General features: G+C 43.1%; 1 protein-coding gene across 2 annotated transcripts in view; it reads right to left on the bottom strand.

Moving 5' to 3' along the window:
* DIS3L2 (DIS3 like 3'-5' exoribonuclease 2) overlaps positions 1–16,573 on the bottom strand; it is a 183,218-nt gene that overhangs the window by 160,939 nt on the left and 5,706 nt on the right. The window contains exons 2-4 of one of the 2 annotated variants that reach the window (XM_050307969.1): positions 4,575–4,795; positions 3,853–4,011; positions 3,410–3,552 (exon numbers count right to left, since the gene is read on the bottom strand). In XM_050307969.1, coding sequence (XP_050163926.1) covers positions 3,410–3,552; positions 3,853–3,904 — 195 coding nt within the window. In that variant the 5' untranslated portion in view covers positions 3,905–4,011; positions 4,575–4,795. The remainder of the gene's footprint in view (positions 1–3,409; positions 3,553–3,852; positions 4,012–4,574; positions 4,796–16,573) is intronic. The other variant, XM_050307968.1, reaches the window with a different exon arrangement.

Here is a 16,573-nt window from a genome sequence, read left to right as displayed (position 1 = left end):
CTTTCTCCCCTTATTTTCCAGAATCAGTCATCAAGAACAATATGCTGTTACTAAAGGAAGCTGCTAGAGAGAGAAAGGAAAAATTGGAAAGCGATGGTGGCTCCGCTTGACGACGAGTCAAACAATTTCCATCTACCCACCAGCACAAAGCAGATGAGGGGATATCCTGTGTTCCTCTGCAGAATCCCCTTGAATAGTTTGGGACAGCTGTCAATCAGTCAGGTGCAAATGCCCATCATGACCATAAAAAATCAGGGTTTGTGTCTGTGGCCCAGAAGGCGCCAGAGCGGCGACGTGCACATGGATGCCCAGCCCCAGCACACGCACAGGGTTACCACGCTTACCCTGCAGCCTGTTTGTCTGCATTTTATATGCACCACCTAATTACGATCGGCATTAGAATTCTTACGTCAAGTAGCATTAAAATACTTCGGCTCTTTCCTTTAAGCAAGAAACTCCCAAAATTTATCTTAGAAAGCAGATGGGCCCTATTATCTGTGCCTATGAAAATCCTATTTACAATGTTGTACATTTCACGCTGTGATATCATATCTGGAACCAGTCACTCTCCCCATCTGCAACGAACAACTGTTCTCATATGTGTATTAGGGGGTGAGGATCTGGCTGCAGAGTCTCATGATGTCACACTAATGTTGTATTACTTTACAATAGCTTGCAAATAATAGCTGCTATATTTATCAATGTTTTTCTGTCAGTAGGGCCTCTGTTATGAAAGGGAAAAGAAAGGTCTGCAGGAAGGTTTCTAAAACACTTTCTGATGATTCAAGTCAGCTTCATGTATACTTGCCAAAAAAAGTTTCTAACCTTATTGAGTTTCCCCAATGAGACACAAAAGCTGCTCTGCTTGAACCAGGGTAGGCAATACTCAGACTAAACTTCAAGCGTCCTAAATCAAGCAGTTTATAACACCTATCGTAAGACATCTGCCTAGATCCATTTGTATGTACAAAACACCAAAAAAAGGGTAGGGTTCACAAGTATCTGCTTGCTACCGAGGCCTCCTATGAAAAAACAATTCATGAAAATTAGGGAAACCCCATCCTTCACACCCAGGAAAGAGCAGCTTTCCAAGGAAAAACATCCTCTTAACAGCAAAGCAGGCTCTGCCTCTCTGTGTGCTGCACAGTCTCGCTCCGCCTGACCCAGCAGCCCTGTAGGGGAGGGTCTGGGAGACACTGGAGGCGTGGAGCAGACATGAATTTCTGGCTGATGCTTCACAGGATGATTATGGTCCTTTGGGTCAATGCTCTTTAATACACAACCCGATTTCATCTGTTGTGTGTAACCATCATCCTGCGCTTACGTAACCACGCAGAAGTTATTCCATCTTGTTTGCCTTCAGACCACCCGATGGGATTCCAACAAACCTGATACACTTGGTGTTTGCTCCCTGCGGTTCTAAGGGCAGGGAAGTGGGAATTCTTCGCACTCTTCAGCGCCTCAGTGCAGAGCCCCTTGCTTGCGGAGGGACACTTCTGCACATGTTGCATTATGAAATGAATCCAGGAATCCACAGGGCACTTCTCGGTGCTACTTATCACAAAGTGACATGTCAGACACAGTACCAGAAGTCATTAAGACTTGCATTATTGACAGACGTCAGCACCCATAAAATAACCTTTCATTCTTCCTGATCTAGGACCACGTAATCTTCATGGCACTCATGTTTCATCTGAGTTACATCTGCCAGTAGTTTCCATGGGTTGGGCTTTCAGAAACATTTAGTTGCCAGAGTTCAGTAAAAGTCTCAGTGTTCATGGTAGGCTCTTTTTTTCTCTAACAGATTTCTTAAATTCTCACAAAAACACATGCAGATTCAGTGTTTTCAGGATGCTCCAGAGGACAGCCCATGCTCAGACAGTCGTGCTTCTGCCTGGGAGTGCTCCAGTTTGCTCAGGACCATCAGATCCAGACCAATAGGTCTGAATCTCCCCTTCCACGGGCTCTTGTGGAGCCTTTTTGCAGATTACCATGCCAGACCCAATGCCCTGCTTTTGGGGATTAACACAGCAGGTATTTGTTCAGTGTCTCTTGCCATTGTACAGAACAACGCTGAATGTCTGTCCATTCACTAAAGTTGCTTTCAGGATCTCACTTATCCTGGTTAAGGCTGCAATGACGACTGGTCTTGACAAGACCATAAGGATGAATAAGCTGAAGATGAGAAATACTGAGCTGGGATGCCCATGATCTGACACTCAGTTCTAAATGATTTAATCCAACTTCTACAGTCTCAATTGTTTTCCTGAGATGTGGAACTGGATGAAAGGAAAACAGACACAGCCTAAGAAAGCACGTATGACTCTTCCAGTTACGCAGCACATGACCTGGAGTAGACACTACACACTTAAAAGAATTAGGGATTGTTTTGCCAGAAATCATGCAATCACAGGTCCGTCGGGACTCAGCATCTCAGTGGGATTCTCAGGTGATAGTCATTGCCTGGATGTGCCTCATCTGCAGCTGCACTTGACCTCATAGGCAGGCTACACACACTGCACTTAATGCTATCGGGCTGTATTATCAAAAATGGGTGCCAAAAACTCCCCTGAAGGTAAGGCAGAAGCTTTAGTTGATGCCATATGCCACTGCAGCCCTGAGGGAAGTCACGACTTGAGGCTCCCATTTCTTCTCTAACCATTTGCTTCCTGTTGCAGATGTCTATGATAGTCTTTAAAAAGGCACTGGCCTAAGGCCCAAGTAGCCCAGCAGACCACGCTGATCATCAGCAGGGATATGACACAGAGCTGTTTTTCTGAAAGTTAAGAGCGCATCAGACTGGTCTGCAGGATGGAATCAGGCAGTCTTATAGGTGAAAGCCTCATCATACCTCAAGAGATTATGCCACTATATTATTATATGAGAATTACTGTACAAATATAACAAGAAATCAGACAAAATTTGAGGTGATGTCATTTGTGACTTCAGTGTATCAATGAAAGTAAGTATCCCAACCTCAGCAGCATTACAATGCTAATTAAATGGCAATGCACCAGTGTGTGTTTGGGTAAATGATGCCTCAGCATGGCTGTCATGCCCTCAGTGACTTCCACCTGCCCTTTTTCCCCAACCAGTCTGATCTCACTGGGATGCCAGGTGTGTCCTGGAGAACACTAAACCATGCTGAAGATTGTACTATGGATGTGGTTTGAGGACACTGTCCCCTTCTTCATCTCAGCCCTGCCTGCCTCTATGCAAATCTCCTTCTGGGATCCAGCTACCCACACGAACAGCAGGTCCACCCTCACATTCTTCAGAAAAGAATTGCTGCCTAAGGAGGTTGTGGTTTTGCTGTTCCAAAGGAAGCACAAATGTCTTTGTGAGAAATTTCAGCAAGAAGTATCCTGCTAAGGGCGCAAAAAGCATGGACACTGGACATTTCAGGCACCTGAATTAGCTCTCCCCTTTTCAGTCCCGCTGAAACATCTTCCTTTGACATGTAGGCTTCAAATATACTCTTCTTCCTCCCTCGAGTGGGTTTATTTAGATTCTTTCTGTCACCTGATGTTGGGGCAGCAGCGTAGGATCCTCCTGCAAACAAAAATTCAGAAGTGTTACCTTACCCCCCAAACATGTCTGTGCATCTCAACAGCAGCTGTACAGAGGCTTAATATTCTGAGTTGAACTTCTGAGAACAGTTTGCCTAGAAATACTGGCACCCGACTTCAGAGCACCGAAAAGCCTGGAATAATCATATTGTACAATAATCAACAGTCTTTTACAGCTCATTTTAAAGTCAATAGCATTCATCACAGCCCATCTTTTAATATTGCTCAGCACAGGCTTCAAGGCAGCTTATTCCTGAAGCATGTACACACTCTGCTTTAATACCTCTGGGAGTTCCCAGTTGTCTAGGATTTACTCTGCTGTCTGAATTGTTCATTGTTTCTGTCTGCGATTCAGAGAGTTGCCTCTTCCTATCGAAGTTCTGGGGAGTTCTTGAAGATTCAGAGTTGTTTCTGGTCCTTGCAAACCCTCTCTTTTCTGCACCTGAAATCAAATACAGGTTTGAAATAACAGGGGAGGGAAGAGGAGCCCCAGTGCCAGCTTGTGGTCCTGGTGAAGCTCACAGTCTCCAGTACTTCAGTACAAGTCACAACCGTGAGTCATACCCTTTATCCAAGAGAAACAATGTCTTCATTAGTTCATTTGTAATCTGTTGGCTCTTTGGGCCTCATAATCCACCACTAACTTATTTTAGCATAAATAAAACTCTGGAAATTACGATGCTAAAGTTGGATACAACCCTTCCAAAATCCTGGGAAATTCATTAGAGCACATAAAATGTGAAATTGTTAAACTGTTTCCAAAGCCTCCACCCCATTAAGCCCCCAAGTAGTGAGAAAATATAACTTCCCTACAACTTAATTAAGCAGTTCAGGAATCGAGAAGGAAAAAGAAAATTCTTAACAACCCACGCCGGAATAATTAATTTTGGAGCTACCAGAGGCAGCAGGGTACACAGTGACAGCACAAAGAAGTGCCAAGGCTCCCAATGTCCAGTCTGTTCAGAATAGGCCAAGATCATATGAAAATATTCTGCAAAGACTCACCCCTTACTTCCCTGCCATCACCTCAGCCCCTTCCCTACAGCCAGGAGAGCAAGCAGCAGCTTCCAAAGTGTATGCCAACGCTGTTCCACGGATCAGCACATTGGAATGCAACCCAGCGCCGCGCAGCTGCCCTCTTGGCCCTCCACCTGGATACTGAACATGTCATCACAGCTTTGCCTTCCAGCCCCTCCTGGCTACGCTCCCTGGGTCCAAGCTTGTACCTGCAAGTCAGAAAACGTGCAACGCCAACTTATTTGCTATGGCGCTATCCAAGTTACAAGGCAAATTTTTTACCTATGGTGTCCTTCCCAAACAAAATCACAGATTGCTTCACAGCAGCGAGACAAAAAAAAATGCTTTAAAAGCTGTGCTTAAGCAGAGATCTTTAAAAATACGGTACAATAAAACTGCTCCTTTACCCAATCACAGACAAACAGCAACTTTTATATATATAATAATAAACAAATCAGCAGAAGGAGGGAGGGATCCTTCTAATTAAGGAGAGGAAACATCAAGACAGGCAGAGGGACAACTCAAGGTGCCATTTCAGGCCAGCCCTGGATGAGATCACATGTCACAGTGGTGTCTTCAAACAGGAAGCTGAAACGAAGAGGGGTCCTCTGTGTTCAGTGACAGTAGTTTGGCCTCCTTCTACACTATCAAGCTTTTCAGACTCCGTGCTTCCAGGGAGTAGACTATTTGAGGGAGGTTGCAGCTTTAACATGGCAAGAGCACAGCCCCAAATTTAGGTTTCAACCAATGTGACCAAGGTGACGCTACCTGTGTATGGAGCACGTGGTGAGACAGAACTAAAATTAACTGATTTGCAAATGCCTAATGAACTGATTTACAAATGCCCTAACGGTCAAGTTATTAAGTCTAAAAACAGACACCAAAAGTAAAAGCTTGGACTAGAGAATTGGCAACACAGTTTGCTCTGGATAGGGTTTTCAGAGGCATTTTGGTGAAGGAATCTGACTTAAATTGCAACAGGAGGGATTTTAGGAACACTATTAAATAATCAAGGCACTAGGCTGATCACCCTGAGAGGTCAAGCAGTCAGCTTCGTTGGAGGTTCTTAAAAATAGGTGAGGCAGATGTCTGCCAGAGTTGGTCTAAAAAGAGTCGTTTTTTCCTTGAGGTAGTGAAAGGGATTACACGAGCTCGTAAGGTCCTCTAAAGCCCTTGTTTCTATGACAGCAAGTCACAGAAAATACTACTATGAATTAAAGAACCTGGGATAAAAAGGAAGCAAAATCTTAACATGTAATTAAAGAGGTGCTGAAACAAAATAAAACAAAAAAAAGGCAGAAAACTAAAACACAGGAGGGAAAAGAAAAAAATTAGGCACTGCAGAACAGAGTTGTCCTAGAACTTGGCATGGTCATTGGTTCAAAAAATCTGGGGCCACTACAGCCAGAAATAATGTTCAGCAACAGCAAAGGGTGGAGAAACACCTGTCTGTGATGAAAGGTGAAATGCAGAAAGAAATTTGCATGTTTCTAGCGTTTAAACCTTGTGCTTGCTCTTGTGGGATTTTTCATTTGCTCAGACTGAGACACAAACTCAAATTAAAAATTTACTCAAAAGAACAAACTGCTTCGACACAGCTGGCCTGAAAGGCAGTTTACACACAGCCACTCCGATAAGGATTTGACCCCACTGGCCACAACATTTACGGCAAAACAAAACTACCCCATTAGAAAGCCACAGACAACTGTCACAATTAGCATTCAACTGGAACACACCGAATTCTGCAGGACTGTAATTTCTTGTATTTCTCCTTTTAAAAGAAAGGGAACTAACTACAGGTCACCATCTGTTTCAACTGGAGTCAATATTTGCTTCTGCAATGCACCTGTCCTCTAAAACTGGAAGTTAGAAATACCTCTGATGATGGGCTTTCCTGCTGTCCCTGCTGCCCAGCATAAATATTCAAGTGGATAAATAGACGTCATTTCACAAAGTAAACTGTAACTTGACTACTCTATGGATAGTGTAGGATATATTGAGATTAATCTCTCAAAAATAACTATCACAAACTTGGTTAAATTTTATTTCACCACCAGGTGTGTCAGAGTCTTAATTTATCTTTGATGTTATAGTTATGTGATTTGTAAGACAGAAAAAAATATCTCAGGGCAAGATGTCACACAAAGGAATAACACGATCCAGGCATTAAAATAATCAAAGGCTAAATAAATCAATAAGCAAATGAATACAATAAAAAATTAATAATAATTTCAGTAGAAGGGAGACTAAAGTGCAGTGACTGAGAGCTGAGGTTGGTTGCTTCATAGGAGACCTGAAGCAACCACAGAGCAGCAAATGTCTGCTGTGCAGAACCACTCAGGTTTGAACACAGAGCAACTCTACTGCAAGACATAAACATTCACAACACACAGCAAATGCAACATGCTTGGGTATGTTTATCTGGCTGCACAGATGATGCTCTCTGTGGATGCAGCCAACACTTGCTTGGGATTTCTAGGTATTGTGCCATTTCCAGGGGGAAATAACAACGGAGTAACAATTTGAGGAAAGGTGGTTGACTGTTCATTACTTGAAGTCCTCTGGAGGGAGATCTGGGTTGGAACAACCCCAACATCTGTATCAGGCACGGAGGCTCCCTGGAAAGGTTACAGTGACACACCTAAACAGGACCAGTAATTCCACACACAGAGCAGAGAAACACTTCAAACTAGTCAAGGGGAAGCACTTGTGGGAAGTAAAACACACAACTCCCACTTCCACAGCAAGAGAGGCATGAAAGCAAAGTGGGCTTTCAGAACAGTTCACAGTCAGTGACTCACTCTCAACATGGGCACCAGGAAAATGAGCAGAAAGGATGGAGCTGGGGGCTGGCTCCCACCCAGCAGCCCAGTCCAGCAGTGGCTGGTTGAGCTCCGCTGGAAGGACAGCACTGGAACTCAACCTGGAATCCAAACCATCACACTTCATCTCCATCACAACAATGACATCACACAATGGCACATTTTGGTCTTTAAACTTAAGTACCTATTAATCTTCTCTTATTTGGGAATAAAAAAAAAAAGCACACAGGCAGCTTCCCAGAATAATTGATCTGGCTTACAGTAAGAGAGAGGTTAGATGTTTTAAATCAGCTTATTTTGACATAATTTATACAAAATCATTCTAGAGTTTAGCTTTTGAAAAGTACTGCATTTAATTAAACTTACATCTATTAGTCAGTTGATCAACTAGATGGACAAGTAAATCAACTGAAATGCTCAACTAAACATGAAGTTAGCAAGGCCAGGTCTTTAATTTTATATTAAAATTTGCATATTGCTTTACATAAGAAAGAACCAAGACCCTCAGTTTTATTTACCAAAAATAAAACATTCCAACTGCCTTCTAACACCTGCCAATCTCTTTGATTACTGCCATACTTCCAGAGAAGGAAGGTATCTCTCACTGAATTTTCATCGGCACATCCACGACCAGCAAGGATCCAGCAAGAACTAGTTTTACTTGAGAGATCCAAGTAAATTCCAAGATAGGGAGATCTGGGTATAGCTTCCTCCTTTCCTGCCAAAGGGCACCTACACTGTCACTAGACATTTTTACCTCTAACTAAACTTCCAGCTTTGTTACCATCTCATTATTTATGAATATACTAACATTACTTATGCAGCTCCCTGGGGTAGGCAGGACTGTGAGAGCATCACAACAACTCTGCTGGTAACACCTCTAGAGGTTTAGGACTCTGACCCCACTGACAACTCTCTCAACATTTAATGACTCCTTTTACATTTTAAAAAAGGAATTAACGCTGAAAGCATCGGATGGAACAATATTGTTACAAACTTTTCCAACACAAAATACTTCCATCTACTATTTACCTTTATCAGTCCATAACTGGACATCAACACCTCCTCCAACTCTGCTATTGCTTTAGAGGATTTTCCATTGCTTCCCAGCATTAGATCATGGTCTAGATATGGAAAGGAATCTTTCAAATACCCCTGTTTTCCAGTTAGTTTATGCATGAGAAGAAACAGAAGCATATCCCCAGAACTGATAACACGCAATAGAACAATTTGTTATCAGTTAATGAGACACTCTCAACACACACTTACTAAATATTTGTCCGTATTTCTACAATGTTCCATTTCATTGCTGACTCATTTCAATTACTTAATCCTATTTCCTTCAAGAATTTCAAGTAATTCTTCAAGACAACCCAGATATGCACTTAGTAAAACATGATAGGGATACACCCATGAGCTAGAAGGGATGGCAGCTACCAAATGAAAGGTCACCCAACACTGCCCTAGCTCCATAACCAGGAATTAACCAACCAAAGGCAACAAGAACTACCCCGATGCCAGCCCATGCTTAGTGCTACACTCCCATTTAAGTCAGACTAGGTTAAACAGGGCAAGAAAGCTAAATAAAGCCTGTTACTGTTCATCCTTACTAGAGACTTAATGAATTTGAGTTCAACCATGTGACAGCCCAAGGCATCACCTCACAGATCTGTAAATTCAAAGTTGGCCCTTGACTCCTGGCAGATTTGGCAAAGCAAATTTTAGAAACCATCAAATTTGGTCTTTTAGCAAATGAATACCCTCCACGAGCTGCCAGGAAGTCCTATCTGCAACAACTTTATGAGCCACTATGGATGCTGATGTGTAACAGGGTATATTAATAGTCTCAATACTAAAGTTCAGCCAACATAAACTCTGCCTTGTTTTGGAAAGACGTCTGGGATTTAAAAAAATCCCAAATCCTACATAGCCCCTGAACAACTCATCCCAGGTTCTTGTATGAATCTATCTCTGCCCAGCCTCGATGAGCTGGGGGGATGCAGTTCCTGGCTGGGAACACTGGACAGGCACAGTCCAAGTGTTGACACTGTTGTACCAGGCAACGTTTCATTCTCCAAAGTCAAACTCTCCCAGCAGAAGCACACTTTGCCAGTACAAACTGCATTAACATCAGGGTGGTTTTGCAAGGATCCCTGTGTCTGCCCCTTTCGTATGCTTAAACAGGCAATTACAAAGCTATTTGATATTTTCTGCAGCTCAGAGAAGCCTCTAAAATAATTCCCTCTCAAATTTTAAAAGCCAAAATACATTTGTTAGATTATTTTGAATTTCTAATGCACCAGTGACATCCAATAGATGCCATATTATAGAAATGACTAACTCAAAAATCTTCAAGCACTTAAATGACTACTACAATATCCGGGATCAAATTACCACACACAGGCAAAAACAACAGGCAAAACCAACAAACACCATTGAAGTGATCTCAAATGCAAGTTATGTCAACAAAAACACTGGTCATAGACAGGCCAGAAGTAACAAGCTATTTATGTTTAGCAAAATATTTTGCAGATTTAAGAGATTAAATGTCCCACTAACGGTAACAGCCAAATACTTTTTTGTTCTTGTTAGTTTTAAAAGGAAAAACACAAAGACAGCTGCTGGTATAGTTGCTCAGGGAAGGAGTTCTGTACCAGCAAGGAAAAAGACACTCCTTGGAAGCTCTCTCATCAAACAAAGCTCTGTGCTAGAGCCCCAGTAACACACACAGGACCAAACCCCATCCACCACACTCCCCGCAAGCACAGCTCTGCTCCAACCTGTGCTAGGAACAGCCGTGCTTCCACACTGCTCTCAACATGAATTAAAGGAGTTCAGAGTTCCTGGACAGCCTTGGAACAGAACCACCTCCATGCATTTTACAGTATCTTGAAGCAAAGAGGTTAAATAAAGTAGATGGCTCAAGATTAAAGACAAAGCAATAGAGAGAAATAAGGATGTCATGGGAAAGAATTCATTAGAGGTGTAGGAGTGGAAAGGCAAGTCTGGGAGATACGTTATCAGTACAGTGAGGTTCCATTGCAGCAGAGAGACCTGCAGGAGATAAACCTGGTAGGCAATATTTCAGATGCTCAATCTGGGGTCTAAGAGAAAGTCTGAGAGCACATTCTTCTTATCACAGGCAAATAAAAAAAGGTCCTTCTTTTCTCAGGAAATGTAAACTCAAAGAATCATAAACTGGAGGTTCTGCAGCACATTCCTGTGCTTGGTCCAAGCCTGACCACAGAGCTAAGAGAGTTCCTACAATGTTGCTGTGTCCTCCTCAAAAACAGCCAAAGAAGTGAATTATTTGAAATCATCTTAATGACTGAAAAGTAGGGCAAACTTCCAGGAAAGGGAACATCTTGGTGGAAGAGGAAAAGGATGATGATATAACAGCACTGTAGGGATTTAGGCAGATGGCATATTGCATAATTAAGTTTAAAGTTAATTAAACAGTCATTCAAGGAAGAGAAACAATGCAGACCCACATTTACATGGACAGGCTCAGCCAAAATGTAAATTCTATGTAAATGTCCTGAAATGAGTGGATGACGTCTTGAAATCCAGCTGCCAGAAGCAGCTCCCATGACCACCAGCCTCTCTAATTGACCCATTACAATGGGCCACCAGGGTGCAGCCACAGCATAAATCTAAAGGTAACCTTCTACCACCAATACAAACCAAATCAAAATGATAAGACAGCACTTAAAGTGGAGGCCTGTCTGCAGAGATTTAAAACTTGAGTTCAGGAGTGATTCAAAGAACTGGTACAGCCCAACTGGTTACCAGCAACCCTCTACAACATGACACAACACGGCTCTGTCTGTGCCAGCCCAGCAGTTTTTCTACGGGCACAACTGTGTGTGTGCACCAGGACAGTGGGAGCCATCTGTGTACCCATCCAGGAACAAGTCTGGAGAGTTCTGGCCCTGTCTCTTTGGAGAAGGTGATTCTCTAAACAATTTCGGCAGCAAGTCTGCCAAAATCTGCACAGGAGAGCTGAATGTCCAACGAAATAAAAAGCATGAAGGGAATCCTTGCCACACAGGGGGCAAGTTGGCTGCAGTCAGTGACTTAGGCTGTCATGATTTGTGAGGGAGTTCTTAGGGCCATGAGCTGCTTTTGGAGGTGGTTGTAAAAGATTCAGACATCCAGCATTCTTACAATTAAATACTGAGGAAGAAACATTCCTATTTAGGGATAGAGGTAGCAAAAAAGTGGCATGTCCACAGATACTAAGGAAAGTCAGGAGCATAGACAGATGCTCATTTCCAGACTGATGAAAATGAGGTGGGAAGCACGCTTATGGTGGAAAGCACATGTTGCCACTGCTGTTTTGTCTTAAGCTGCACATATTTATTGAAAACTCTTATGCTGCATGTCCCTAGATTTCAATATGGAACCAGGGAAAATGAAAATGTTCTTGCTGGTTTTGGCTTTCATAAAGGGTCTAGGCTTTGAAAAACTGAAATGAAGAAATATGCACAATGGATTCTTTCTGCTGTGGAAAACAACACTTTGGAAACTGCTCCTGACCGCCAAGATCATGTGCCCACGACGCCACGTTTCCTCTTCCAAAACACTTCCAAGCATCCTCGTGCTTGCAGGGTTTTGACTTCAGTAATTCAGATAGTAATTGCAGTTTTATTCAATTCCTCTGCAGGGTTTGTGTTGTAGGAATACTACAGGAGTGCAAGAGCCAAAGATACCATTCCAGGCTCTGAACGAAGGGCTGGTGACGAAACTCATTTAGTAGCAATAGACTAAAAGTTTATCAAAATAGTTACTGCGCTCCAGCTGTGTGCGGCAGCACAGTGGTGTTGTCAGGGAGGGGGTACATCTCTTTTGGTTTTCAGGACTCTCTCTGAACCTGCTCCACCCTGCTCATGACCTCCTCGCTACCTACTCCGCCTGATGACTGCACTCCTCCAGACTTCCACTCCTGCCTCAGGATGTGGGTCAGGGCTGCTTCCACTCCCCCTCATCTTTCCATCTTCCCAAAGAATCTTCCACAATACCCTTTGCTCTTTATTTTATCCAGCAACTACACTGTGAAAAGGCTTCTTCAAGACTTCAAGAAAAACACTTTAAAAACACAATATTGAGGAAGTTCTCTCTTTGATTTCTCCAGGCTTCAGTAGTTTGAGGAAAGCAAGTTGCTCAAAGATCAGAAGAAGCCAAGAAGCTTTGAAAGGCAAAGTACCTGACAGGAGGTGCTAACATACTAGAAGATATTAACAGCTGAAGAAATCAAAGAACTGCCTTCAGATTCCTTCGTATCCCAAGGTAACCCAAGGTGATGCAGAATTTGTTTATCTGCTGATGAACCCTTCCCCACACTGCCTATTCAGTGTAGTAGGTACATAAATCACAACACCTAGCAGTGTGTGGGGAAAATGCCTAAGAACATACAAACTGAACAAAAACACATTATGGCTGCTGGTTTATATTTGCAGAGAGCCTGGAATATTCTCCAAGGCATGACCTGCCCCATACATCTGTGGGCTGCAGCTGCTAGTGTTGACATTTTCCTTCAGCACTCTGGAAATCTTTGTCACAGAAGACGGTATTTTATGCAATAGATCCCAACATTTTGTTTTCCATCCTGCCCCAGCCAAGTTTCAACTCTCTGTAGCTTGGATTTCCCCACAAGAGGGAGTTTGGTATTTCAAGCCCACAACATTTCATGGAGCTGGTTATCACGGGCATGAGATGGGAGGGCAAAACATGGGCAGCAGCACTTAGGACAGGAGAGGCAGAAGCAGAGCTGTAGAGGAAGGCAGAGAGAAAGCCCCACAGCAGCCACAGCCTGGAGAGGAGTCATAAGAGCCGCTGAATTCAGCTGCAAAGCACCTGTCCTACGTACCTGGATACCCACGGCAAAGGAGACACTTGGAGATCCCCTGAACAACAGGCCAGACCTGACTAGGGTGTGTGGGCTGACTGACCTCATGGACAGCAGAGGACAGAGGGCTTTTACAAATTAATTCCTCTTTGAACTGCAGCATATTTCAGGGGTAAAAACTGTTATCAGGGGTTTTAAACATGCTGGTGACAGCCCACATACCACAAGCCTTAGTAAAACTGTTCCAATGGTCATTCACCCTCACTGCTAAATTGTGCTGTATTTCAAGCCTGGATTTGTTTAGCCTCAAATGCATTATATCATAATATGCTCAACTGAGTAGCCTATTATTGAACATCTGTTCCCCATGTAGGCAAATTACTGAAAACTCCCCTCCCCCAAGCATCTCTTTGATAAGTAAAGCAGAGTTCCTCAAATCACTCACTCACAATCCCAGCATTTTAATCTTCCCTGCGACCGTCCTCTGAGTATTCATCAATTCATCACCATCCGCCCCAAACAGAGGGCATCACCACAGGATACAGCACTCCAGAAGCTGCTGCTGCCACGCCAAAGACACACGCAGTCCATACTCCATCTTCCAACTCCCATGCTCATACATTACCCTTTTGGCCACATTTCACAGGAGGGGGATGTTCAGCTGATTAATCCATCAAGAGCTCAAAACTTCTTTCCAAGCTGTTGCTTCCCGCACTGGGTTCCTCACACTGCTAGCACGGCTCTGTGCTGGCAATCCGATGAATGGATTTTGTTCTGCCTGCTCCCAATCCACCAAGTGATCCAGATGGCTGCCAGTAACTGCCCCCATTATTCAATACTCTTCAAGTTCATCCAAAAAACCCTTTCAATCCTACTCCTATGTTTTCTTCCTGACAACTGACAGAAGTATTAAGCAGCACAGGGTCAGAACATGACACTGCAGGAACCAGACACACCTGTTGGTAACAATTCTCAATTTATTGCTGCATTTAATTAGTTCAACTAAACAGCTTTTAAACCATTGCACATGTGCTGGGATTTAATCACACTCCCACACCAGCATCCACACTCACACCTTTGCCATCAGATCCCTGATGTCAGAAGAAACTGACACCGGGGGAGTTCAACAAGGCCTTTGTTAAATAAACTAATGACAAGTCACATGAAAGAAAAGATTTAAAATTAATTAAAAATCTGTTCAATTCTTGCATTACCCTACTATTTTCCTAGGATCAACACCATGCTGACAGGCATAGTTACCTGAACTACATAATTGGGGCTAAAGAGTAGAAAAAAATACCGCTTAAAAAAAATAGCAGGTTAACAGCAACAAGTGTTTCCACTGAGGAACGATTTCACATGAGCACTAGCAGGTGAAGGAAGGGCCTTCATTCACAGAGGTGAAAGCTTTGCTGCCAAATGCAAGGGCTCCTGCTGCACAGTGTGCTCAGGACTATGGTAAAAGGGCACGGAAGACAGTTATTAGATCACATATAAAAAACACAGTCCCTGCAGGGGCAAGATCTCATCTCCCCAAGAGAGGATACATCAGATATTAACTCACATACTATAGCTGATGTTAGCCAAAAAACATCAGTTGCACAAGATTCAGGAATGCAACATTTTTTTTCTATCAAAAGCATGAGAGAAATTTATGTTTGTGATGACGTTGCTGAACCGTTAGAGAGGGGAGCATTCTATTTTTCATGTGTTTCTCAGATGGGGCCATACAGTAAATCCAGTCTTCCCTCCTCTCCCGTATCTTATTACTATGATTAACATCATCTAAGGAACATTACATTGAACCTGGCGAGATTAGCTACATTTTAAAGATTTCCACAGCAACCAACATTCTCCATTTATTGAGTTGATTCTGTGGTCTTTAGCAGATTGCTGGCTCATATTTACTGGTGCCAGATAGGGAAATAACGACATTCTTCAGAACTGAATTTCACCACACAAGAATTGGAAGACTCGCCACTAAAAATTAGCATTATCCTAAATTTACCCTACAAGAAGGGAAAAGCAGAAGCTGTTGTTCTTCTTCCAAAGCTCCCCCAGAGAAACAAAGGCAAATACAAAATTTACAGCACTGTACCACGGGAAGACAAAATGCCTGAGATTTTGCCATCTTGTTAAGGCTGGTATTTCTTGAGCAGCTGTGCCCATCAAACATGCAGGAAAGCCATTCCAGGATATTTCCTTTACCTATCATGAACCTTTTAAATGTCAAGGTTGCAGCCACAAGCACAACACCACCATCCAACAGCAACAATTGTTTTTAATGCTCTGATGCTAAACACCAGCCTGCTTGCCAGCGACACTCCTCCATGGAAGCTGCCCAAGTTGGTTAAGTACCACAGGCTGGGCAAATAAATGCCAAGTGTCAGACAGATGATAAATCAGAAAGGGCTGTGGAAACCTTAGGCTGTTGCAGATGAGGCATGCTGTTACCCAGGAATTGTCTGTTTCTACTCAGGGGGCATGCTGACCCTGACAGATGGGTAAGATGCCTCCATCACATCATAAACTCACAAAGTTTTTAGCGAGAGGAGACTCAGGAGGATACCCAGGGAAGCTGGCAGTTGGTGTTCTTCCCAAGGAAGCTGCAAGCAGATACAGACTGAGACAGTATAACCCTGCAAAATCTGAATCTGTATCAGAGCAATCAGCCTTGACCAGCATCCTGCTCCACCCAAGCTTTCAACATCAACAAAGCCACCTCACTTCCAGGTACTTCGGCTCCCAAGATCCTCTGAAATCAAGTGTGGCTGGGAGATGGTGTTCCCAAAGACCATGCTGCATGTCATGTGGAGGACAGTCCTTGTCTGCAATGTCTCCTTTCTAGGCTTTCCAGTAGACTCAGGAACGTGCTATCAAACAGCAACATTCCCTCAAAAAACAGGCTGGGAAGTGCACGAACTCAAAATGCAGCTGAAACCTTGCTGTGCCGAATAAAACACGCAGCTTGGTCTAAACTACCTACTGACAAAGCGAAGCATCACAGATACTTAAGATGAAGTTCCACTTAGCAGCCATGCAAATCTCAACTCCCAGCATGTGACAGACAGATGCCACAGGAAGAGTCATTATTTCTGTCCTCAAGGGAAAGGGAGTTTTAAGCCCTTTCATGACAGAAACATCCATCAGTTCGAAAAAAGATTTCGATTACTAACTCTGAAGTAGCAAAACCCTTAAAGTCTTTGATGAAAACCAGAAAACAACCCAAGGGACTTGATAACTTTCTGCTAAGGAAGTTTAACCAAATTTTAGCACCCAAAGAACCTAGAGAATTGGAGATTTAAGGGAAAATACCA

The sequence above is a fragment of the Myiozetetes cayanensis genome, unplaced genomic scaffold, assembly GCF_022539395.1.
Source record: "Myiozetetes cayanensis isolate MyiCay16 unplaced genomic scaffold, myiCay2020 scf13, whole genome shotgun sequence".
NCBI classification, from domain to species: domain Eukaryota; kingdom Metazoa; phylum Chordata; class Aves; order Passeriformes; family Tyrannidae; genus Myiozetetes; species Myiozetetes cayanensis.
This window is presented reverse-complemented; position numbering and strand designations above follow the sequence as displayed.